The 26,658-nt window shown below is 41.8% G+C and overlaps 1 protein-coding gene across 1 annotated transcript; it reads right to left on the reverse strand.

Annotated features, from left to right (window-relative positions):
• Positions 1 to 2,013: 2,013 nt before the first annotated feature.
• LOC115123925 (zinc finger protein 585A-like) lies at positions 2,014 to 26,658 on the reverse strand. The gene is made up of 2 exons (XM_029653291.2): positions 25,791 to 26,658; positions 2,014 to 7,162 (listed from the first exon to the last, which is right to left on the reverse strand). Exons 1-2 carry the CDS (start codon positions 26,208 to 26,210, stop codon positions 4,631 to 4,633), a joined length of 2,952 nt encoding a protein of 983 aa, XP_029509151.1. The 5' UTR covers positions 26,211 to 26,658; the 3' UTR covers positions 2,014 to 4,630.

Raw genomic sequence — 26,658 nt, forward strand, 5'->3', positions numbered from 1 at the left:
CATAACATAACACTGATTGGCAAACCTATACAGTTGACTAATCCCGCTCTCTGTCTCTCCCAGATGATACACGTATAGAGTTGTGAGACCAGCGGATGGAAGATGTGGCTGTAGCAGCAACAAAAGATGGAACCATGTTCGACAATGCTGTTCTCCTTTGGAACAGCATTGACAGACTGATTGCAAACCAATAACCATTCGATCTCCATTTATTTGTATTTTCTCTGTTGTGAGAGTGGCGAGGATACGGGATAGGGAAGGGGTGCTGGGTGGGCATGATATGGGGTGACTGTTAGTGGATGATAGGGGTGTGTGTTTTGTGTGTGGGTCTGTAAAAAATCTGACATTTCCAACAGTCCCCCCCCCCCTAATATTTTTTATCCATCCGTGTTTGCACTGATTAGGAAACCTTCTTAAACAACTGTCTGTGAGTCTGTGGGTAGAGGTTTGGGCTTAGGAGTTAAACCACACTGATAAATAGCAGCTCATCTCATTATGAGATTAGTTTTTGTCCTGTTCTATGCCTTCTGTTTCTGTGCTTTAGACTTCAGTTGTCCATGGCCTGTGTCAAACTCAGGGAAAGATGGTTTTGGCCAATCGACCCGATTCAATCTCCTAATGACAATACAAAGAGGACTGGAGCGACATTTTATTTAATGTGAAACAGACATTAGTTCTGTCATGTAGTAAAATAGGGATTAATTTCTCTACAACATTCAGAACGTTGCATCCTTGTGAGCATGATGTGGAGTTAAGGGATGTGTGGGTGAGGACTGGTGGGGACGTATCAGCGACAGATGGCACTGGGAGTTCCGTGATCACTCAAATTGATTGTAACAGCGACTTGAAAGGCAGCAGGCATATGACTAGAATGTTGTAGTTCAGGGTGGCCAATCTTATCCACAAAAGGTCTATGGGTGCAGGGTTTTGTTCTAGCAACACACCAATTTCATCTAGTCGGTCTAATGATAATGATGATTAATGGGCTTGTTGAATCAGACTGCTTGACTGGAACAAAGCCTAGGGTCAGATTGGCCACCCCTGCTGTAGTTAACTCCTGTTTTCTCTGCTGTGGTCTGTTCTGGAGTAAACACTTAGTCATCCATTACCAACCGCTGGCTGTTTCCGTTCTTTGTTTTGGCTAAATATGTACTGTTAATTGTGGGAAATCAATATTTTGTAATAAAAATCAAGGAGCCCAACAACACTTGTCATTTGGTGTTTCCTTTGTTTGTTTTACTGGTAAGACATTTGGATTATACTCTTGTATACTGTGCCATCTATAAGAATACAGTAATGGCTGGAGAATGACTACAGATTTACTACTAAAAGGCTGGGCTTGCACAGGAAGAGGCAAAGCGAGAGGGATAACTGGGCCCAAAATCTGTGTTCTCCAGCAATGAGTGTCGAATTTCGTTAACACAAAATGTAATGGCTTATTTGATCTAATAACAGTTGAAATGCTTAGGTCCTTGGTTGTTACGAGTGTACTGTTACATCCAGGCAATTGTTTTGAAAAAACTATCGGCTGTGCCTGTTGTTAACATGCTTGTTTTTTTTACCTTTAACTAGGCAAGTCCATTAAGAACAAATTCTTATTTACAATGACGGCCTAGGAACAGTGGGTTAACTGCCTTGTTCAAGGGGCAGAACGACATATTTGTACCTTGTCAGCTCAGGGATTCAATCTTGCAACCTTTTGGTTACTAGTCCAATGCTCTAATCACTAGGCTACGCTGCCACCCCATCTGTCCTCTCATTGGCTAGAATGGTCCCCCACCTGATCTTGCCTCCTCCCGAATACCTTCTACTTTTGAAGACATTTATTTTCATTGTTAGAGTGGCCACTTGAGTATCTTGACAATAGAACTGATAATCTGTGGTTTAATTAAACAAACAGTACTGTAATGAATGGCTGAAGAACGGTGTGTACTGTTTTGGGAAAACGTGTCATTCAGTACAAACAGTCACACAACGTAGCAACCTTTTGAAATAACTGAATGCACCCCAGAATTGGACAGCCTGTGTAAACACATCCTACTCATCTTTTATTCAAAATTCTAGTTTGCAATGCAGATTGTATTACATAGTGGGAATAACAATATACAAATAAGAATATGATTAAAAGCAGAAACCTCTTAAATGTGAACCTCTTCCCCATCGAGTGATGTTTAAAAGCCTAACTAATGAAGGTATTAATGACGACACCCTGAACCTAATTCTGCTGCTCTATTCATCACTACATACATTGGCTTCAGAAAGTATTGATACCACTTGACCACATTGTATTACAGCCTGAATTCCCCCCCCAATTTTTTTTACTTAAATAAAATCCCACCCATCTACCCAAAATGACAAAAGGGATAACATGTTTTTAAAAATGTATTGAAAATGACATCTTTAATTTACATAATTCACACCCCTGAGGCAATGCTTTGAAGCACCTTTGGCAGTGATTCCGTATTTTAGTCGTGTATGTCTGTATCAGCGTGGCACATCTGGATTTTCTCCCATTCTTCCTTGCAGATTTTCTCAACCTCTGTTAAATTAGATGGGGAGTGGTGGTGAACAGCAATCTTAGTCTTTCCACAGATTTTCAATGGGATTCAAGTCTGGGCCACTCAAGGACTTTCACATTCTTGTTCTGAAGCCATTCCAGCATTGCTTTGGCTGTATGCTTGGAGTCATTGTCCTGTTGGAACGTAAATCTTCGCCCCAGTCTAAGGTCGTTTACACTCTGAAGCAGGTTCTCGTCAAGGATCTGCCTGTATCTGGCTCCTCCATTCATTGTTCCCGCCATCCTTACCAGTCTCCCAGTCCCTGCCGCTTAAAAGCATCCACATAGCAGGATGCTGCCATTATCATGCTTCACAAAAGGGATGGTATTAGACGAGTGATGAGTTGTGCCTGGTTTTCTCCAGACATAGCGCTTTGCATTCAGGCCAAAGAGTAAAAGTGATCTTATCATACCACAGAATCTTTTGCCTTATTCTTTCAGTCGTTCATACTTTTCTGCAACTCCAGGGGTGCCGTCATGTGCCTTTTTCTCAAGGAGTGGCTTCTGTCTGGTCACTCTCCCGTAAATCCCAGATTGGTGAAGTGCTGTAGAGACAGTCGTCCTTCTGACAGGTTTTTCACCTCAGTCAAGGAACTCTAGTTCTTTCAGAATGGTCATTGGATTCTTGGTCACCTCCCTGACCAAGGTCCTTTTTTACCCGGTAGCTCAGTTTAGTCGGACGGCCTGCTCTCGGCAGTCTGGGTAGTTCCCGCATTTTTTCAATTTCCCAATGAGGGAGACCACTGTGCTCTTGGAAACTTTCAACACTCTAGAAATTGTTTTATACAATACCCTTTCCTGGATATATGCATCATCACAATTCTCTATGAGATCTATGGACACTTCCTTGGAACTTCAGGGTATAGTTTCTGCTCTGACAACTGTGGGACCTTTCGAAAGAAACACACCCTGTCTATATAAAGCCACAGGTGGACTCCAATGAAGTTGTAGAGACGTCTCAAGGATGATCGAAGGAAATTGGATCCACATGAACTCAATTTGGATCGTCATATGAAAGGGGTGTCAATTCTGCATTTCATTTTCTATACATTTGCTAACATTTCAAAAAACATGTTTTCACACTGTCATTATGGGGTAATGTGTGTAGATGGGTGAGGAAAAAATATATTTAGAATTCAGGCTGTAACACAACAGACTGTGGCATAAGTCAAGGGGTATGAATACTTTCTGAAGGCGTTGCCATCCTAGAAGTCGTTTGTGCAACTTCAAAATGAGGAGCATTGTACAAAACAAATTCATCAGCGATTAGATAGTCTAACAAATCTTATCCATGCAAAGTATCAAAAGTGATAGCATCATCATGGAGGCTGGCGCTGGGCCAACCCATTGATTTCTGGGACCAATCAGAACGGTCAGAATGGTGTTTGTATTCTAGAAATCTAAGGCAAATGCAGACTCATAGTGGAGAAGAAACGTCAGTTGGCTGGATCGATGTAAATGGGTAGCCAAGCAAGGTATTGGGTTTTGTCTGTAGCGTTCAGTGGTGCATCTGATCTGTAGATGCCCGCCCTGCCCTAACTCTGGGTCGCTGATACCTCACAGGTGGCAGCCAGCTGGAGAATTTGTTTGACCTCTGCAGCTTAAGAGCACATTTCAGACAAACGTATACACTCGCTGAAGGTTGTAGTTGGGAACCTTTTATAGGCATTATTTCAAAGTAGCATGTGGGCCACCTGATAATCAAAATATCAACATTAAAGCTGCAATATGTAACTTCTTAGGCGACCCGACCAAATTCACATAAATGTGTGTTATAGATCTGTAATTCTCATCTTTAATACAATATAGCTGACTGCAAACCACTTATGGGGAAGGCCCATCATTTAACAATGGCCGCTATTGATAGTATACTATGCCTTTTCACATTTAAAATAATTTAAAAAAATACTGCTATGAAAACAGTAATACTCAGACTTGTTGTGTATCAGCAACAGTCTGTCTGTGTCTTTTCTACAGTCTGTGGTGGCAATTCCAGGCCACCTGGAGGCAAAAGAACAACTGGTTAGAAATCACATTGGGTGGGTTCCTGCAATGCCAAACACCACTTCTGCATTATAGATCGAGGAAATCTGAGACACCAGAGTAGTGCCTCTTCTCATGGCGTTTTCTGTCTCCATCTTGGGAGAAGCGTTGCCCACAGACAGAGCATTGGTATGGTTTCTCTCCAGTGTGAACTAGACTGTGTCTCTTCAGTGACTCTTTTCGAAAGAATCGTTTTCCACAGTCTCCGCACTGATGATTTCTCTCTCCAGTATGAACCCTCCTCACGTGTCTCACCATGCCATCTATGCGAGTAAATGTCTTTCCACATTCCAAACAAGGATAGGTTGCTCTTTCTCCAGAGGTATGTGTTAATATATGTGTTTTGTACGATTTTGTATATGCAAAACTCTTCCCACACTCAGTGCAGTGATATGGTTTCTCTCCAGTGTGTACTCGCATGTGTATTTTAAAGTTGTGAATCTCCTTCCCACATATTGTGCAGAGAAATTTCTCTCTTTTTCTCAAATGTGTTCTCCTGTGTCTTTCAAAAAGTCCCTTGTACAAGAACTGCTTGTTACAGTCAGGACAGTGGAGGATCTCTCTGTGTACTAAAAAGTGTGCTTTCCAGTCAACCAGGTCTGAAAACCTTTCCTCACACTTTGAACAGATGTAACTTTTCTTGTGTGTTAGCTGATGTTTTTCAAGCTGTTCCAATCGGACAAAGCTTTTCACACAGTCAGAGCAGTGGAAATTACGTTCCTCCTTCATGTGTGTTTTTTGGTGTGACTTTACATGATCTAATCGCGCAAAACTTTTGTCACAGTCAGGGCAGTCGTAAGGCTTCTCTCCTGTATGTGTTCGCTGATGTCTTATAAGACGATTCTCTAGTCTGAAGCTCTTACCACAGTCGGAGCAGATGTATGGCTTCTCTACAGTACTGAAACTCTCGGTCCAGTCTTCAGAAGTACCTTCAGGATCCTCTTCATTCTCCTGCGTTGTTTGGGGTTGTTGCAGTTTTTCTGACTGTTGATTCTTTCGAACTGAACTTTTGTAAGGGGAGTCTTTGCCTGGCTGTGACTGGACCATTCTTTTCCCTGGTGCACTAGCTCGCATTTTACTCTTCTGCCTACCTCTGCTGGCTGTTCTCTGCTGTGTGTGCACACAGTCTACATTCATTTCAGTTTGATGGTTCAGTGTGACATTATGTTCCCCTTTAATATGTATTTTTTGGTGTAATTTAAGATTATCTAATCGAGCAAAACTTTTCTCACAATCAGGGCAGTGGTGAGGCTTCACTCCTGTATGTATTTCTTGGTGTAATTTAAGTTTATCTAATCTAGCGAAAGTTCTGTCACAAACAGGGCAGTGGTGAGGTTTCTCTCCCGTATGTGTTCGCTGGTGTCTTATAAGATCCCTCACTTTTCTAAAGTTCTTACCGCAGTCAAAGCAGTAGTGTGGCTTCTCTCCTCCAGAACTGAAACCCTCAATCCAATCATCAGAATCATCAGTCTCTAGGGGCTCCTCTTCCTTCTCCTGTACTGTTTTGCTATGTGATGGTGTTCTCTTTCCTGGAGCTCTAGCTCGTACTTTACTCTGCTGCCTTTTACTCCCTCTGACTTTGCTGAATGTTTTCTGCTGTGTGAGCACCCAGTCTACATTGGATGCACTGCTGGTAGCTTTGAAGGTATTCTCCAGCTGGTGTTTTTCAAGCTTCTCCAATAGGACAAAACTTTTCACACAGTCAGAAGAGTGACAAATCTGTTTGTCTTTTGCATGTTTTTTTTGGTGTGACTTAAGCTTATCTAAACGAGCAAAACCTCTGTTGCAATCAGGGCAGTGGTGAGGCTTCTCTCCGGTATGTGTTTGCTGGTGTAATTTAAGCTTATCTAATCGAGCAAACCTTCTGTCACAATCAGGGCAGTGGTGAGGCTTCTCTCCAGTATGTGTTCGTCGGTGTCTTATAAGATCCCTCACTTTTTGAAAGCTCCTACTGCAGTAGGCGCAGTAGTGAGGCTTTTCTCCTCCAGGACTGAAGCCATCAGTGTCATCAGTATCTAGGGGCTCCTCTTCCTTCTCCTGTGTTGTTTGGGGTTGTTGTAGCCTTTCTGAGTTTTGATTCTTCTTCTCTGATTGGCACTGGACATTGGCTGGGCATTGATGCTTTCTGTATGAAAGCACACAGCCTTCATTTTCTCTTCTGCTGGCAGTTTTGAAGTTATTCTCCGGCAGGTCCTGTTGCTTTTCCACAATTTCAGTTTGACGAATGCGTGTGACAGCTTTATCCAGTGTTAGTTCTGGGTCCATTTGTAATTGCTTGGACAGTCTTCTGTCAAGTAAGCCTGCGACTAGTCTGTCTCTTATCATCTCACTGAGCAGAGCTCCATAACCGCAATGTTCTGACAAACAATGAAGTGCAGAGATAAAATCATCAGCTGTCTCTCCTGCTTCCTGTTGTCTTTGGTTGAATTTTGTTCGTTCTAATATTACATTCCTCCTAACTACCAAATGTCCATCTTGCTGTTCATTATTAGAACTGTGGAAGTGGTCCCGCTTGATCAGGTTGTCATCTTGCAGGTCTTCTGAGGTGTCCATCTCCTCTGCCTGGAAATACATTTAAAAGTCATAATTACTAATAGGCCTATCGTCTCTGTTCTCTAAAACATTCATTTTGTAATAGATAATAGTCTACTTTTCGATACAGTTGAAGTCCAAATTAGAATAGAGAGCATTCAATAATTAGCTAAACAAATAACTTGGGTCTATACATCTTTACAGTAGTAGCTAGGTCTAATCATTTGAAATACCTAGCAGTATCAACATGATAATGTATTGTTTTTCATTAGGTCTAGAGATCCCCATAGCATAGCCTACCCAGTGGGCATATGACATGATAAAATAACATTTTTTTCTGGTTGAAATCTGGTCAGGACGTATTTTTATGACATCTTTTCGACGTCATAAAAAAATACCTATTTGGGTTGAAATATTGATTGATCTACTGACCAGTTATCTAAAGCATGAAACACACAGAATCTCACTGCCATATATATTTATCACTGAGGGAGGCCTTCTCTTGCAAGAACAAAAGCAGTACCTGCTGCGTGCCAACCCGGTAGCGACAAACCTATAATTTCTACTCGTAGAATCGCAATTACTTGTCAGTGGCCAACAACTTGACTTTAACCCAATCAGACAGCATGAACCCCCACTTGGGGGACCAACAGGAGTGACAACAAAAGGGGAAGGAAAATAGGAAATTGTCTCCGTACATCCACGGACGAGCCAGTCACACTTCAAGTGCAATGTATGCTATGGGATGGTAGCTAGCTAAGTGCACAGACACCACTGAATACTTACTGCTTATTACATTACACATCAAATCTCCTATTCGTGGTCAGTATCTGAAGCCCAGAGCAGACTTGTTTAGAAAGAACAGTGTGTTTGAATTAAGAGTTATCATCGTCTGACTCTCTTATGCAGCAGTCCAGTAGGTGCTGAATAGAATGAGCTGCTTATCAACTAGCTAGCCAACTTTACATACTATAGAAAACCAAAGCCTTTGTTGACACGAGAGTTCACAGAGCAGCCTGTTAATTACAAACAAAACAGCGAAAGCACGGTCTTTGTGGGAAAGGCGCATCATTAAAAACATTGGTAAACAACTGGTTGCAGTTCAGAGCCAACCTGGATACTAAAGGAGATCCTGAAGGAAATCTACAAGTATCAACAGCTTTATGCTATGGAGGAACAACATACTCCATCGTGGAAAGATCCAGCTACCTCACAAACACTGGACAGAGGAACTCTGCCTAGAAGGTCAGCATCCTGGAGTCGCCTCTTCACTGTTGACGTTGAGACGGGTGTTTTGCGGGTACTACTTAATGAAGCTGCCAGTTGAGGACTTGTGAGGCGTCTGTCTCAAACTAGACACTAATGTACTTGTCCTCTTGCTCAGTTGTGCACCGTGGCCTCCCACTCCTTTTTCTATTCTGATTAGAGCCAGTTTGCGCTGTTCTGCGAAGGGAGTAGTACACAGCGTTGTATGAGATCTTCAGTTCCTTGGGAATTTCTCACATGGAATAACCTTCATTTCTCAGAACAAGAATAGACTGACGAGTTTCAGAAGAAAGTTTTGTTTCTAGCCATTTTGAGCCTGTAATCAAACCCAGAAATGCTGATGCTCCAAATAATCAACTAGTCTAAAGGCCAGTTTTATTGCTTCTTTAAATCAGAACAACAGTTTTCAGCTGTGCTAACATTATTGCAAAAGGATTTTCTAATGATCAATTAGCCTTTTAAAATTATAAACTTGGATTAGCTAACACAACATGCCACTGGAACACAGGAGTGATGGTTGCTGATAATGGGCCTCCGTACGCCTATGTCGATATTCCATTTAAGAAATCTGCAGTTTCCAGCTACAATAGTCATTTACAACATGAACTATGTCTACACTGTATTTGACAAAGTAAGACTGGATTTTATTTATAAAATTGGATGTTTTATAGTCGGAAGTCAGAAGTTTACATACACTTAGTTTGGAGTCATTAAAACTTGTTTTTCAACCACTCCACAAATTTCTTGTTAACCTCTCTGGGGTAGGGGGCAGTATTTTGAAGTTTGGATGACAAACGTGCCCAAAGTAAACTGCCTGTTACTCAGGCCCAGAAGCTAGGATATGCATATGCATGGTAGTATTGGATAGAAAACACAAAAGTTTCTAAAACTGTTCAAATAATGTCTGAGTATAACAGAACTGATATGGCAGGCAAAACCCAGAGGACAAACCATCCCCCCCAAAAAAATGTCAGCCTACCACTGTTTCTAATGGCTGTCATGTTTATTATGAGGCGAAATCCTCCCATATTGCAGTTCCTAGGGCTTCCACTAGATGTCAACAGTCTAGAAAAACTACAAATTCTAGCTATTTTTTCTAAGTGACTCCCATTTTGGCTGTAGTGTTTATGTGTGTGGATGAGAGCGCGTTCTTTGATGTTTATCTCCGGTAAACACAATAACGATTCTCCGTCTTAACTTGTATGGTTTATTTACATATTATGGTACCCGAGGTTTGATTATAAACGTTGTTTGACTTGTTATGGAGAAGTTTATTGGTATCGTTTGGGATTCATTTTGTATGCATTTTGAAGGAGGGAAACCGGTGGATTATTGACTGAAGCGCTAAACTGAGTTTTTGGGGATATAAAGAAGGACATTATCGAACAATTAGCTTTGGAGTGCCAACAGAAGAAGATCTTCAAATGTAAGGCATTTATTATATCGCTATTTCTGACTTCCGTGGCGCACTTGCCTGGTTGAAAATTTTTTTTTTTAAAAGCCAGACTACGGTTTGCAACTGCACATGGGGACAAAGATAGTACTTTTTGGAGAAATGTTCTCTGGTCTGATGAAACAAAAATAGAACTGTTTGGCCTTAATGACCATCGGTATGGTTGGGGGGGAAAGGGGAGGCTTGCAAGCTGAAGAACACCATCCCAACTGTGAAGCAGGAGGGTGGCAGCATCATGTTGTCAGCGTGTTTTGCTGCAGGAGGGACTGGCACTTCACAAAATAGATGGCATCATGAGGGAGGACAATTATGTGGATATATTGAAGCGACATCTTAAGACATCAGTCAGGAAGTTAAAGCTTGGTCGCAAATGGGTCTTCCAAATGGACAGTGACCCCAAGCATACTTCCAAAGTTGTGGCAAAAAAAGGACAACAAAGTCAAGGTATTGGAGTGGCCATATCAAAGCCCTGACCTCAATCCCATAGAAATTTTGTGGGCAGCACTGAAAAAGCATGTGTGAGCAAGGAGGCCTACAATCCTGACTGAGTTACACCAGCTCTGCCAGGAGGAATGGGCCACAATTCACCCAACTTATTGTGGGAAGCTTGTGGAAGGCTACCCAAAATGTTTGACCCAAGTTAAACAATTTAAAGGCAATGCTACCAAATACTAATTGAGTGTATGTGAACTTCTGACCCACTGGGAATGTGATGAAAGAAATAAAAGCTTAAATAAATAATTCTCTACTATTATTCTGACATTTCACATTCTTAAAATAAAAGTGGTGACCCTAACTGACCTAAGACAGAGAATTCTTACTAGGATTAAAATGTCAGGAAAAAATGTTTTAATGCATTTGGCTAAGGTGTATGTAAACTTCCGACTTAAAATGTAAAAGCACTAAACCACTCTCTAAAAGCTTCACTTAATCAAAAGTTTTACTTGAACCATAAATAGTTCTCAAGAAGATTATGAAGAAAAGCTTATCCATGGTTTAAAAATGGCCTTTTTGCAGATTGCCATGTCTAATTTTCGATTTTTCAAAGGATCTGTTTTTCAAACAAGCATTGCAGAGCTGGCTACAATTTTAATTTCATCCCACTCTAAAGATAACAAATATTATGGCTGAACTCAAATGTGCTGGTTATTAAAATACCTATATTTATGGGATAGATGTTTGAAAAAGGTATTTTGTTCTTAAATGATATTGTAAATTGGAATGGTAGAGTTAGGTCATTCATGGAGTTATCAGAATTGTACAGGAAGGTCTGCTCAATCCAAGAGTACAACCAACTGATGACAGCATTACCCCGAAAATGGAGTAGGCAGTGGCTGCGGAAGGAGGTAGGGACTTGTCTGTCTGCCCAATATAAAGGATCAAAACTGGCAGAGGAATAATAATAGCATCAATAGGAAAGTATACCAGTTTCATTTGAGGACCAGGATGTTGACAACTGTGCCATACAGATTACAAAATAGTTGGGAAGAGATTTTTATGTACCAATTCCATGGTACAGGGTGTATGAGTTGGTATGTAAAATGATGCAAGATTCAAGACTTTGTGCTTTTCAGCTAAAATTATTATTTACAGTAGAACTTGTCACCAACAAAATGTTGAATATTTAGGCATACAATCATCGAAGCTCTGCAGATTTTGTTGTGAGGATACAGAATCAATAGACCATTTATTTTGGTAATGCCTTCATGTAGCCCGTTTCTGGTCTCAGGAATGGCTGAAAATGCATAACATTGATCTAAAATTGACCCTAGACATTGTACTGTTGGGGGATTTGGAGAGACCGGGTCAGTCAATTACTAACACTCTTAATAAAAGTATTTATCTTCAACTCGCAATCTGTGGATTCTATTCGATAGATTGAAATTGTATGTTAAACATCACAGCATAGTTGAAAGATATACAGTGGGGCAAAAAAGTATTTAGTCAGCCACCAATTGTGCAAGTTCTCCCACTTAAAAGATGAGGCCTGGAATTGAATGAATTTATTTGCAAATTATGGTGGAAAATAAGTATTTGGTCAATAACAAAAGTTTCTCAATACTTTGTTATATACCCTTTATAGGCAATGACAGAGGTCAAACGTTTTCTGTAAGTCTTCACAAGGTTTTCACACACTGTTGCAGGTATTTTGGCCCATTCCTCCATGCAGATCTCCTCTAGAGCAGTGATGTTTTGGGGCTGTTGCTGGGCAACACGGACTTTCAACTCCCTCCAAAGATTTTCTATGGGGTTGAGATCTGGAGACTGGCTAGGCCACTCCAGGACCTTGAAATGCTTCTTACGAAGCCACACCTTCGTTGCCGGGGCGGTGTGTTTGGGATCGTTGTCATGCTGAAAGAACCAGCCACGTTTCATCTTCAATGCCCTTGCTGATGGAAGGAGGTTGTCACTCAAAATCTCACGATACATGGCCCCATTCATTCTTTCCTTTACACGGATCAGTCGTCCTGGTCCCTTTGCAGAAAAACAGCCCCAAAGCATGATGTTTCCACCCCCATGCTTCACAGTAGGTATGGTGTTCTTTGGATGCAACTCAGCATTCTTTGTCCTCCAAACACAACGAGTTGAGTTTTTACCAAAAAGTTATATTTTGGTTTCATCTGACCATATGACATTCTCCCAATCTTCTTCTGGATCATCCAAATGCTCTCTAGCAAACTTCAGACGGGCCTGGACATGTACTGGCTTAAGCAGGGGGACATGTCTGGCACTGCAGGATTTGAGTCCCTGGTGACATAGTGTGTTACTGATGGTAGACTTTGTTACTTTGGTCCCAGCTCTCTGCAGGTCATTCACTAGGTCCCACTGTGGTTCTGGGATTTTTGCTCACCGTTCTTGTGATCATTTTGACCCCACGGGGTGAGATCTTGCGTGGAGCCCCAGATCCAGGGAGGGAGAGGGAGATTATCAGTGGTCTTGTATGTCTTCCATTTCCTAATAATTGCTCCCACAGTTGTTTTCTTCAAACCAAGCTGCTTACCTATTGCAGATTCAGTCTTCCCAGCTTGGTGCAGGTCTACCATTTTGTTTCTGGTGTCCTTTCACAGCTCTTTGGTCTTGGCCATAGTGGAGTTTGGAATGTGACTGTTTGAAGTTGTGGACAGGTGTCTTTTATACTGATAACAAGTTCAAACAGGTGCCATTAATACAGGTAACGAATGGAGGACAGAGGAGCCTCTTAAAGAAGAAGTTACAGGTCTGTGAGAGCCAGAAATCTTGCTTGTTTGTAGGTGACCAAATACTTATTTTCCACCATAATTTGCAAATACATTCATTAAAAAATCCTACAATGTGATTTTCTGGATTTTTTTCATCGTTGAAGTGTACCTATGTTGAAAATTACAGGCCTCTCATCTTTTTAAGTGGGAGAACTTGCACAATTGGTGACTGAATAAATACTTTTTGCCCCACTATGGTGAGTAGAGATATAGGTGGGATGGGCTGAGGGAAGCTGAGGGTTGGGTTGTGGAATTGGAGACGAGTGGGATTGGAGTTGCTGGGCAAATGGTGGTCACCCCAGAAACTGACTGGTCTTCTGATCCACGCCCCTACATTTTATCCCCTGGTATCTGTGACTAACAGATGCATATCTGTATTACCAGTCATGCCAAATCCATAGATTAGGGCCCAATTCATTTATTTCAATTGACTGACTAACTCAGTAAAATATTTGAAATTGGTGCATGTTGCGTTTATATTTTTGTTCAGTATATATAAACAAGTGCATAGTGTTTCTGGGCCATGCACCCATTGGATATAAGACACTAGAATCATTACAATTATACAAATTGGAGTAATGTTCTTTTTCAGCAGGGTTTACATGATTCAGCTTAGCCCAGTTGGCAAACCACAGCTGGCAAAGCGCACCAAAGCGGATTAGGGTCTCATTGCATTCTGTACCCAGTCAACACTCTGGGCTCAGGCATATTTCATTTGAGACTCAGGGGACTCTGCATGGACTCACTCTTCCCGAGTCCAGCAGAATCATATTACTCAGTGCTCCGTCTAATGGTACTCGGGGAGAGTCCACTTCAACAAATCCGGCCCGATTAATAGGCCTAGGTCTTTTATTTCAATATCTTACTTCAATCCACCAGGATTTACAAAACCTTATTTTTAGCGCATTTATTTCCATTAATAAATAAATTGCACCTGAATTTTACCCTGAAAATATTACTTTTATATTTTCCCGTAAAACTTAAGCAAATAACACATGCAGTAATTGTATTTTAGTAGACAAGTAAGGAGATAGGCATATCAGACCAGCTAAAACTTGGATTGGAATCACTGCACGCAGGTAGCCTGCATTGTTCAAGTGTCAACATTCCATTTGGCTGTTGGGACAGAGCGCCTGGTAGGCTACACAACAGAGCTAGAAAACAACAGTTTTAGAAATTTACACACAAGCATCTTCAAAAAGACTTGACTGCTAATATGTGGTAGCCCTTTCATTTCCTGCATTCTTTTTTAAATTAAGTAAAGTGGCAGTTTGTTGGGGAGAAGAACATCAAGAAAATATTGGCTAGCTAGAGTTAGCTAACTTAACTGGCTAATGACACTTACCTGTTGTTGCCATTGGTTGTAGCTTGTTAACATTGACACCTGTTAAGTTAATGACAGTAAATGTGTATGTTCTCTGTGTGTGTGAGAGATAGAGGATCACAATAACTTTAGAAAACATTGTCAAAGTTGTCATGCTAGCTGTGTGTATGCATGTGTGTTTTCTGTGTGAGAGTTATTTTTTTATTTCACCTTTATTTAACCAGGTAAGCAAGTTGAGAACAAGTGCTCATTTACAATTGCGACCTGGCCAAGATAAAGCAAAGCAGTTCGACACATACAACACAGAGTTTCACATGGAGTAAAACAAACATACAGTCAATAATACAGTAGAAAAATAAGTCTATATACAATATGAGCAAATGAGGTGAGATAAGGGAGGTAAAGGCAAAAAAAGGCCATGGTGGTGAAGTAAATACAATATAACAAGTAAAACACTGGAATGGTAGATTTGCAGTGGAAGACTGTGCAAAGCAGAAATAGAAATAATGGGGTGCAACGGAGCAAAATAAATAAATAAATACAGTAGGGGAAGGGGTAGTTGTTTGGGCTAAATTATAGATGGGCTATGTACAGGTGCAGTAATCTGTGAGCTGCTCTGACAGCTGGTGCTTAAAGCTAGTGAGGGACATAAGTGTTTCCAGTTTCAGAGATTTTGTAGTTCGTTTCAGTCATTGGCAGCAGAGAACTGGAAGGAGAGGCGGCCAAAGGAAGAATTGGTTTTGGGGGTGACCAGAGAGATATACCTGCTGGAGCGCGTGCTACAGGTGGGTGATGCTATGGTGACCAGCGAGCTGAGATAAGGGGGAACTTCACCTAGCAGGATCGTGTATTTCTGGTGCTGGAGCCAGTGGGTTTGGCGACGAGTATGAAGCAAGGGCCAGCCAACGAGAGAGTACAGGTCGCAGTGGTGGGTAGTATATGGGGCTTTGGTGACAAAACGGATGGCACTGTGATAGACTGCATCCAATTTATTGAGTAGGGTATAGGAGGCTATTTTGTAAATGACATCGCCGAAGTCGAGGATCGGTAGGATGGTCAGTTTTACGAGGGTATGTTTGGTAGCGTGAGTTTTAAGTTCCTCAGCATACACATCACAGACAAACTGAATTGGTCCACTCACACTGACAGCGTCGTGAAGAAGGCGCAGCAGCACCTCTTCAACCTCAGGAGGCTGAAGAAATTCGGCTTGTCACCAAAAGCACTCACAAACTTCTACAGATGCACAATCGAGAGCATCCTGGCGGGCTGTATCACCGCCTGGTACGGCAACTGCTCCGCCCTCAACCGTAAGGCTCTCCAGAGGGTAGTGAGGTCTGCACAACGCATCACCGGGGGCAAACTACCTGCCCTCCAGGACACCTACACCACCCGATGTTACAGGAAGGCCATAAAGATCATCAAGGACATCAACCACCCAAACCACTGCCTGTTCACCCCGCTATCATCCAGAAGGCGAGGTCAGTACAGGTGCATCAAAGCTGGGACCTAGAGACTGAAAAACAGCTTCTATCTCAAGGCCATCAGACTGTTAAACAGCCACCACTAACATTGAGTGGCTGCTGCCAACACACTGTCATTGACACTGACCCAACTCCAGCCACTTTAATAATGGGAATTGATGGGAAATGATGTAAATATATCACTAGCCACTTTAAACAATGCTACCTTATATAATGTTACTTACCCTACATTATTCATCTCATATGCATATGTATATACTGTACTCTAGATCATCGACTGCATTCTTATGTCACTAGCCACTTTAACAGCAGCCCATCTGGTGTTCAACCTTCCCAAGTTCTCTCACGTCACCCCGCTCCTCCGCTCTCTCCACTGGCTTCCAGTTGAAGCTCGCATCCGCTACAAGACCATGGTGCTTGCCTACGGAGCTGTGAGGGGAACGGCACCTCAGTACCTCCAGGCTCTGATCAGGCCCTACACCCAAACAAGGGCACTGCGTTCATCCACCTCTGGCCTGCTCGCCTCCCTACCACTGAGGAAGTACAGTTCCCGCGCAGCCCAGTCAAAACTGTTCGCTGCTCTGGCCCCCCAATGGTGGAACAAACTCCCTCACGACGCCAGGACAGCGGAGTCAATCACCACCTTCCGGAGACACCTGAAACCCCACCTCTTTCAGGAATACCTAGGATAGGATAAAGTAATCATTCTCACCCCCCCTTAAAAGATTTAGATGCACTATTGTAAAGTGGCTGTTCCACTGGATGTCTTAAGGTGAACGCACCAATTTGTAAGTCGCTCTGGATAAGAGCGTCTGCTAAATGACTTAAATGTAAATGTAACTATGCCACTTTGTTTACTTTGTCTACATACTCATCTCATATGTATATACTGTACTCGATACCATCTACTGTATGCTGCTCTGTACCATCACTCATTCATATATCCTTATGTACATATTCCTTATCCCCTTACACTGTGTATAAGACAGTAGTTTTGGAATTGTTAGTTAGATTACTTGTTGGTTATCACTGCATTGTCGGAACTAGAAGCACAAGCATTTCGCTACACTCGCATTAACATCTGCTAACCATGTGTATGTGACAAATAAAAATTTGATTTGATTTGAAGGATGATTTGTTGCGAAATAGGAAGCCAATTCTAGATTTAACTTTGGATTGGAGATGTTTGATGTGAGTCTGGAAGGTGAGTTTACAGTCTAACCAGACACCTTGCTATTTGTAGTTGTCCACATATTCTAAGTCAGAACCGTCCAGAGTAGTGATGCTGGACGGGCGGGCACGTGCAGGCAGCGATCGGTTGAAGAGCATGCATTTAGTTTTACTTGTATTTAAGAGCAGTTGGAGGCCACGGAAGGAGAGTTGTATGGCATTGAAGCTCGTCTGGAGGGTTGTTAACACAGTGCCCAAAGAAGGGCCAGAAGTATACAGAATGGTGTCATCTGCGTAGAGGTGGATCAGAGACTCACCAGCAGCAAGAGCGACATCATTGATGTATACAGAGAAGAGACATGGCCCAAGAATTTAACCCTGTGGACTGCACAGTATTGTTTCTTATCGATGGCGGTTAAGATATCGTTTAGGACCTTGAGGGTGGCTGAGGTGCACCCATGACCAGCTCTGAAACCAGATTGCATAGCGGAGAAGGTGCGGTGGGAATAGAAATGGTCGGTAATCGGTTTGTTGACTTGTCTTTCGAAGACCTTAGAAAGGCAGGGTAGGATAGATATAGGTCTGTATCAGTTTGAGTCTAGAGTGTCCCCCCCTTTGAAGAGGGGGATGACCGCAGCTGCTTTCCAATCTTTGGGAATCTCAGACGACACAAAAGAGAGGTTGAACAGGCTAGTAATAGGGGTTGCAACAATTTTGGCAGATCATTTTAGAAAGAGAGGGTCCAGATTGTCTAGCCCGGCTGATTTGTAGGGGTCCAGATTTGGCAGTTCTTTCAGAACATCAGCTGACTGGATTTGGGAGAAGTAGAAATGGGGAAGGCTTGGGCGAGTTGCTGTGGGGGGGTGCAGTGCTGTTGACCGGGGTAGGGGTAGCCAAGTGGAAAGCATGGCCAGCCATAGAAAAATGCTTATTGACATTCTCAATTATAGTGAATTTATCGGTGGTGACAGACTTTCCTATCTTCAGTGCAGTGGGCAGCTGGGAGGTGTTCTTATTCTCCATGGACTTTACAGTGTCCCAGAACTTTTTGGGGGTTTTGTTGCAGGAAGCAAATTTCTGCTTGAAGAAGCCTTGGCTTTTCTAACTGCATGTGTATATTGGTTTCTAACTTCCGTGTAAAGTTGCATATCACTGAGGCTGTTCGGTGCGAATGCACAACGCCACAGGATGTTTTTGTGCTGGTTAAGGGCAGTCAGGTCTGGTCTAGAGATGATCACAATAACTTATAGAAAATATTGTCATCATGTCAACATTGTGTCATGCTAGCTGTGTGTGTGTGTGAGAGAGAGAGCGAGATGGTTGATTAATACACATAAGAAACATTGATTGTGTGTGACAGTGAGCTCGCCTAGTTCTTGAAATGTGTACCCCCCCAATATGGAAGTTAAGTGTTTCTTGATTCATCAGGGATCCTTGTGTATTTTGTATTTGACAATACAATAAGCCTATGCCTGCTCCCCCTCAACACTCATTCTTATGTTACCTCAAATGCCCTTAGTAATTATTGATTCTCTGTTTTTGCAGGAGTCTGCTAGCTTGGATAGAATAATGGAGGAAAGAACCATGGGAAGGAGAAGAGAATTTATCAAGCCTGCTGACTAAGAAATGTAGATATGTTTTGCTCTCACTCTCGGTCTGCCTGACTGCCAGATTGCTGAGGGGCAACATAATCCATGTACATGCTAGGCTATGTCTAAATTAGTGAATACCTTATGTAATAGTGCATCATGATTCGTCTCAGTCTTTACAATTCCTGAAACATGTCAATGACCTGATGCATGGCCTCTCCAACAGTGCATGGCTACCCACTCGGTTACCAGTGACCTTTTCAGCCACATCCCAGCAAGAGGAGAAAACAGAACCACCCCTCTATTTGATACTCTGACCTTCAATGTCTAATGATTCCTACTAATCAGCTTGGTAAGAGCTAGGTTTGTAATAGCCAGAGTTGTGGACTCTAGTGACATGACTTGAGACTCGACTTGATATAAAATCACTCCAGACTTGACTTGGAGCCTCAAGACCTGGGACTTTGACTTGAAATTATCTGGCCAGGTTTTGTAACAAATTTTGTGGCAGAGTCTCGGTGGATTACCCTAGCAACAAAATGTGCAACAGATTGGCTATTGAAACACACTCTGTCCTCTGATTGGACCAGAAAACCCAGCACAGGTCCAGTGAGCTAGCGAACAGATTGCTGATTTGCTGTACAGCTATTGGATTGGGTGCAGTGCAAACGTCAATTTGTAGGAAGAGAGGATTGCCATAACAAATAAATATGCAGCTCCAAAAATGGTTCAGTGATCAAGAATATTAACCGTTTACTTTGCAAGCAATGGGGCATCAAGCAACAGTTAGGCCTACTAGCATGGTATGTCAAAATTGCTTGAAATGTATTATTTACTTATGAAGCTTGCATTTATATTTTTTGTTAAAGCTGCAATATGTAACTTTTTGGTCGACCCAACCAAATTCACATAGAAATGTGAGTTGACATGTCACTCTCATTCAAAGCAAGTCTAAGAAGAGGTAGATATGTTCTATGTGCACCATTTCCATGCTTCCGTTGTGAACCCCACCTGTTTTGTTATAAAATATATATACACACAGTACCAGTAGAAAGTTTGGACACCTACTCATTCAGGGGTTTTTCTTTATAGGAATGTATTTATTACAATTGAATTAAATGCATAAAAGCCTTAGGTTTTTAGGGAATATGATACATTGCATCAGAAAGACAACCATGTTGTTACTATCTTACATATATTTTTAAAGTGAGAAACTGTTAGGTTTCAGATGTGTCACAAGCACTTATTTAAGTATTTTTAAAAACGTCATAATTTGCAGTGTACAAGATCCAAAAATTGGGTATCACACAACATAATATTTCAACTGGAACGACCCTCAGTAACAGTTGTGCAAACCATGCCCCCAAATATTAGAATGAGCCCCCGCCTCTAGCTGGGCTTGGTGTGGGCCAAGGCTTCAGCATGCTACAGTTCGACTGGCACCTAGCCGGACTCGACTAGTCGAACTGAACCAGTGTGCATACTCCCATAAAAGACCTTTGCTTGAAAAACAAGAAAAAAGCAGCAATAGTACTGTTTGTCCATTTTGAGAGACCTCAAAATAGTCCAAATTAATCTAAGATAACTCAAAAAAATCTGTCATTAATTTTGACATTTTTGCCAAAGAGATCTTAGTCGCACAATTTTACATTTAAGATATTTGGTGCAGTATTTTTCAATGAAAAAATGCTAATGAAAACGAGTCGTCTCTCATTGAATGACAAAGACTTTATTTATGAATCCCTACAGTTGATCAATCCCAGACAAAAGGGCGTCGACATCGGCTCCGAACTTCAGCTTGCCTCTAGAAAAAATTGTGTGGCCCAGACGAAAAAAACCTCACTGAAGTCAAAAACTAACAAAAACATCACAAAATAATAGACTCCACCGATCTGTATCGTCCAAGAAGCAGGCAGACGCCTTTAGCCCATGCTGGGTTTGGTGTGGGCCAGCCCCTTTTGGCAGTGGAGTGGGCCGGCCCGCACCAAGCCCGACTCGGCCCACGTCGGGCTGTTGTGGGATTAGTGTGGGCTAGTCAGAGTTGGGCTTGTTGTGGGCTAGCCTGTGTCGGGTGGGCTTTGTGTGGGCTAGCCCGTGCCCACCGAATGGGGTCATGTTTGCTGGGAAGTGCATATACAGTGCATTCAGAAAGTATTCAGACCCTTAGACGGTTTCCACATTACAGCCTTATTCAATCTACACACAATGGCCCATAATGACAAAGCGAAAAACAGATTTTTAGAAATGTTTGCAAATTTATAAAATAAAACAGTATTCAGACCCTTTGCTATGAGACTCAAAATTGAGCTCAGGTGCATCTTGTTTGCAATGATCCCCCTTGAGGTGTTTCTACAACTTGGAGACCACCTGGGGTAAATTCAATTGATTGGACATGATTTGGAAAGACACACACCTGTCTATATAAGGTCCCACAGTTGACAGTGCATGTCAGGGCAAAAACCAAACCATGAGGTTGAAGGAATTGTACGTTGAGCTCCGAGACAGGATTTTGTTGAGGCACAGATCGGGAGAAGGGTACCAAAAAAATGTATGCAGGATTGAAGGTCCCCAAGAACACAGTGGCCTCCATCATTCTTAAATGGAAGAAGTTCAGAACCACCAAGACTCTTCCTAGAGCTGGCTGGGCAATCGTGGGGTAGAAGGGCCTTGGTCAGGGAGGTGGCCAAGAACCCGATTGTCACTCTGACGGAGCTTCAGAGTTCCTCTGTGGAGATGAGAGAACCTTCCAGATGGACAAGCAACTCTGCAGCACTCCACTAATCAGGCCTTTATGGTAGAGTGGCCAGATGGAAGCCACTCCTCAGTAAAAGGCACATGGACCCCAAAGAACTTTCAGACCATGAAAAACAAGATTCTCTGGTCTGATGAAACAAAGATTGAACAATTTGAGCTGAATGACAAGAGTCACATCTGGAGGAAACCTGACATCATTCCTACGGTGAAGCATGGTGGTGGCAGCCTCATGCTGTGGGGATGTTTTTCTGGGGCAGGGAATGGGAGACTATTCAGGATCGAGGGAAAGATGAAAGGAGCAAAGTACAGAGAGATCCTTGATGAAAACCTGCTCCAGAGCACTCAGGACCTCAGACTGGGGCGAAGGTTCACCTTCCAACAGGACAATGACCCTAAGCACACAGCCAAGAGAACGCGGGGTGGTTTCGGGACAAGTCTCTGAATGTCCTTGAGTGGCCCAGCAGGATCGGACATCTCTGGAGACCTGAAAATGGCTGTGCAGCGACGCTCCCCATCCAACCGGACAGAGCTTGAGAGGATCTGCAAAGAAGAATGGGAGAATCTCCCCAAATGCAAGTATGCCAAGCTTGTAGCGTCATACCCAAGAAGACTCGAGGCTGTAATCGCTCCCAAAGGCGCAACAAAGTACTGAGTAAAGGGTCTGAATATTTATGTAAATGTGATATCAGTTAATACAAATGAACTGTTTTTGCTTTGTCATTATGGGGTATTGTGTGTAGATTGATGAGGGGGAAAAACGATTTAATCCATTTTAGAATAAAGCTGTGACGTAAGAAAATGTGGAAAAAGGTAAGGGGTCTGAATACTTTCCGAATGCACTGTATGTACCTCTGAGCTTGTTAGAAAGATTCTATTTGGTTTCTCAAGGGGAGGCTGTGCAGTCTTGCTCTCTACCTGTGTCCGTTCAGATTGTATCAATCTTAACCTGCCTGCGGCTATTTCTTTTGGGAAATCTACTTGTATATTTTGTATGATATGGCGCTTTCACCTGTAAATAAATGTACATTGAGCACGTCAACCTGCCATGCTGATTTCATGCCCCTTAAGACTGGTACATAGTCCATGTGATGTTATTTTTGACAATTACGTCATCAAAATGTGTTGTTGACAAAATAATGAAAAGGGCTGTCAGGTAGCCTCAATAAATAGACAAAGATTTTGTTGAACAAGTCATTGCACGTATAGGATGTTTTTGGGGACTCGGACCTTGTGACTTGTTTGTGACCCTTTACACATGAAAAAAAGAAAAGGTAAATGCAAAACTAATTAAGACTGCCAAGCTGTCCTCAATTGGGGGAACCTCTGTCCGGGACAAGGTCCTCAGGATTATGGAGTGGTGTGTTTAGAAAAAGTTGTTTGAATATTATAAGGAGGCTTAAACACAACTTTACCCTTTAGAGATGAGTTAAACATTTATTATCCAACTACTGTCTAATTTTGATATCCTCTTTCTTAAAATGTTTCAGACTGATGAGATCCTTGATGAAATTGATCATTGATGCCCCACGAGGTGAGATCTTGCATGGAGCCCCAGACCCCAGACCGACCGTCATCTTGAACTTCTTCCATTTTCTAATAATTGCGCCAACAGTTGTTGCCTTCTCACCAAGCTGTTTGCCTATTGTCCTGTAGCCCATCCCAGCCTTGTGCAGGTCTACAATTTTATCCCTGATGTCCTTACACAGCTCTCTGGTCTTAGCCATTGTGGAGAGCTTGGAGTCTGTTTGATTGAGTGTGTGGACAGGTGTCTTTCATACAGGTAATGAGTTCAAACAGGTGCAGTTAATACAGGTAATGAGTGGAGAACAGGAGGGCTTCTTAAAGAAAAACTAACAGGTCTGTGAGAGTCGGAACTCTTACTGGTTGGAAGGTGATCAAATACTTATGTTGTGCAATAAAATGAAAATTAATTACTTAAAAATCATAATGTGATTTTCTGGATTTTTGTTTTAGATTCCGTCTCTGACAGTTGAAGTGTACCTATGATAACAATTACAGACCTCTACAAGCTTTGTAAGTAGGAAAACCTGCAAAATCGGCAGTGTATCAAATACTTGTTCTCCCCACTGTATATACACACACAAATCGGCAGATTAATTGGCATTTTTTTGGTCCTCCAATAAATTTGGTATCGTATCGCCGTTGAAAAATTATAAAATCGGTCAACCTCTAATTTTACACATGTTAAATTTGCTGAAAATAAGCACAGTTGACAGTGAGAGGACGTTTCTTTTTTTTCCTGAGTTTAGTACCATGGAAATAGTTTTAGCCAGCCGAGTCTACAAAGTTTATTCAGGAAGGTACTTTTCTAGTTATTTTAAAATCTCAAAATGATAAAGTTGTAATGTGCTGATTTTCTTCACTACAGATCTGAGACATCACACCACTTTTCAAGGTCACTACGCTCCAGATCGCCTTCTGTGCTCAGAGGTCCTTGAGGATCCTACCCCTTAACACCACTCTTATTAATCATTAATAAAATAAAACAACGGGCCTTTATATAACCTGTGTCCCAGTCCTTCTATGCATGTTTGTGGGTGAATTATTTTTAATTAATTTTTTTGAATTTATTTAACATTTATTTAACCAGGTAGGCTAGTTCAGAACAAGTTCTCATTTACAACTGCGACCTGGCCAAGATAAAGCACAGCAGTTCGACACATAACAGAATAACACATGAAATAAACAAACATGCAGTCAAAAATACAATAAAAGAAAAGAAAAGTATATACAGTGAGTGCAAATGAGGTAAGATAAGGGAGGTAAAGGCAATAAATAGGCCATGGTGGTGAAGTAATTACAATATAGCAATTAAATACTGGAATGGTAGATGTGCAGAAGCTGAATGTGCAAGTAGAGATACTGGGGTGCCAAGGAGCAAGAAATGAATAAATACAGTATGGGGATGAGGTAGTTGGAAGGGCTATTTACAGATGGGCTATGTACAGGTGCAGTGATCTGTGATCTGCTCTGACAGCTGGTGCTTAAAGCTAGTGAGGGAGATAGGAGTCTCCAGCTTCAGTGATTTTTGCAGTTTGTTCCAGTCATTAGCAGCAGAGAACTGGAAGGAAAGGCGGCCGAAGGAAGAATTGGCTTTGGGGGTGACCAGTGAGATACAGTGGGGCAAAAAAGTATTTAGTCAGCCACCAATTGTGCAAGTTCTCCCACTTAAAAAGATGAGAGGCCTGCATTTCATCATAGGTACACTTCAACTATGACAGACAAAATGAGAAAAAAATTCCAGAAAATCACATTGTAGGATTTTTAATGAATTTATTTGAAAATAAGAATGTGTCTGACTTGCCTAGTTAAATAAAGGTGTAAAAAAATATATATATATTTTTTATCATAAAAATCGGCATCCAAAAATACCGTTTTCCGATTGTTATGAAAACTTGAAATCGGCCCTAATTAAATCGGCCATTCCGATTAATCGGTCGACCTCTAGTCTGCGTAGAGGTGAATCAGAGACTCACCAGCAGCGAGAGGGACATCATTGATGAATACAGAAAAGAGAGTCGGCCCGAGAATTGAACCCTGTGGCACCCCCATAGAGACTGCCAGAGGTCCGGACAACAGGTCCTCCGATTTGACACACTGAACTCTATCAGAGAAGTAGTTGGTAAACCAGGCGAGGCAATCATTTGAGAAACCAAGGCTGTTGAATCTGCCAATAAGAATGTGGTGATTGACAGAGTCGAAAGCCTTGGCCAGGTCAATGAATACGGCTGCACAGTAATGTCTCTTATCGATGGCGGTTATGATATCGTTTAGGACCTTGAGCGTGGCTGAGGTGCACCCATGACCAGCTCTGGAACCAGATTGCATAGCGGAGAAGGTACGGTGGGATTCTAAATGGTTGGTAATCTGTTTGTTAACTTGGCTTTCTAAGACCTTGGAAGGCAGGGTAGGATAGATATTAGTCTGTAGCAGAATTATGAAACAATTACTGTATGCAGATATGCAAAAAAAATATATAAAAAAAATATCAATTTATTTATCTATTTTAAATGTAAGAATATTTTGCAGAATTAAACTTTCATTGGTGCCTATGGAAACAAATAGAAATATAATGAATAATCAAACTTTCACTATCCAACTTACTCCACTGAAATACTTTTTACAGTATGTAATAAACTGTAGTCAAGTGGTCATTACCAGGTTGATGGTCTATGACCAGTACATAATATAGTGGCCATAATTATGACCAACTGGTCATATGGTGGTCAGTAAAATACATCATACCCTGGTCAGTAAAAAGTCATAACAAAAAAAAACACGTTTGTCAAAACCAGGTTTTGCCCACTGGGTAGTGATCTGGGTTAGAGAAGGTTAATTGACAGTAGAAGTAGTATCTTTACCTGTGGATAGTCTGACTTCGTCTCCTTGTGTTTAATGAAGCCAGACAGCCAGGACAGCGTGGTGAGTATTTGTGTTTGTATTCCTGATGCTGCATCCCCACTCTTCCCCTTAATTTTCCTCCTCAGTCTGACATATCTGTCTCTCAATTTCTTCCATTTCGTCCTGCAAATCTGTTCTTCTACTCTCAGAGTTTGGGCTATCTCCTTCCAGCTGTTGCTGGTTATTGTGAAGTCTTTATAGTCTTTCAATGAGGTGTTGTACAAATTGTTGTACCTTCTGACCTCTCCAATTAGCTTTTCCTCGAAACTTGCGTCGTCTTGCATCTTGCTTGTCTTAGCGTCATCAGTATAATGGGGCTCATCTTCATCTTGGTTCTCCTGCATTGTTTGGTTCAGTCCTTCCTTCTCAAGTTCCGCCATTTTCTCTGATGTGTTATATATCCGAACAGAAAGGGTGTGGGTAAAACCAGAGGCTGCAAACCAACGAAGTCTGGTGTGCTATTCTATAAATAACATTTTTGTCTGCTTTTGCAGGTAGCAATTGAAGGTTTTGGTTAGATTTGATTCAAAGAAAATAAAAATCCCATCATCTCACACGAGCCAAGGCTTGTTGTTGCTACTGCATATCTATTCTACTTTCTACGGTATGCTATTCCTCTCTCCACACCAGGCGCAGTGTGGTCAGGTTTAGAAAGAACAAGATAAACACAGCAACAAAAACTACCGATTGATAACGACTCTAGCTGACTATTTTCTGCAATCATTGGCACTTTAGAGTTGGAATTTTACATGATCCGATATGCAAATCACATGCACGGCGAAATGTCGTAAAATGCAGGCAGACGTTTCACTTTACTTCTCAATGCCA

The sequence above is a fragment of the Oncorhynchus nerka genome, linkage group LG2 (genome assembly GCF_034236695.1).
Source record: "Oncorhynchus nerka isolate Pitt River linkage group LG2, Oner_Uvic_2.0, whole genome shotgun sequence".
NCBI lineage: Eukaryota > Metazoa > Chordata > Actinopteri > Salmoniformes > Salmonidae > Oncorhynchus > Oncorhynchus nerka.

Bases quoted from the DNA above. Each gene is read 5' to 3' on its own strand.
- LOC115123925 (XM_029653291.2), bottom strand. From the start codon at position 26,210: ATGGCGGAACTTGAGAAGGAAGGACTGAACCAAACAATGCAGGAGAAC. The intron at 7,163-25,790 runs GTAAAGATACTA...ATGTATTTCCAG, and splicing joins CGAAGTCAGACTATCCACAG to GCAGAGGAGATGGACACCTC.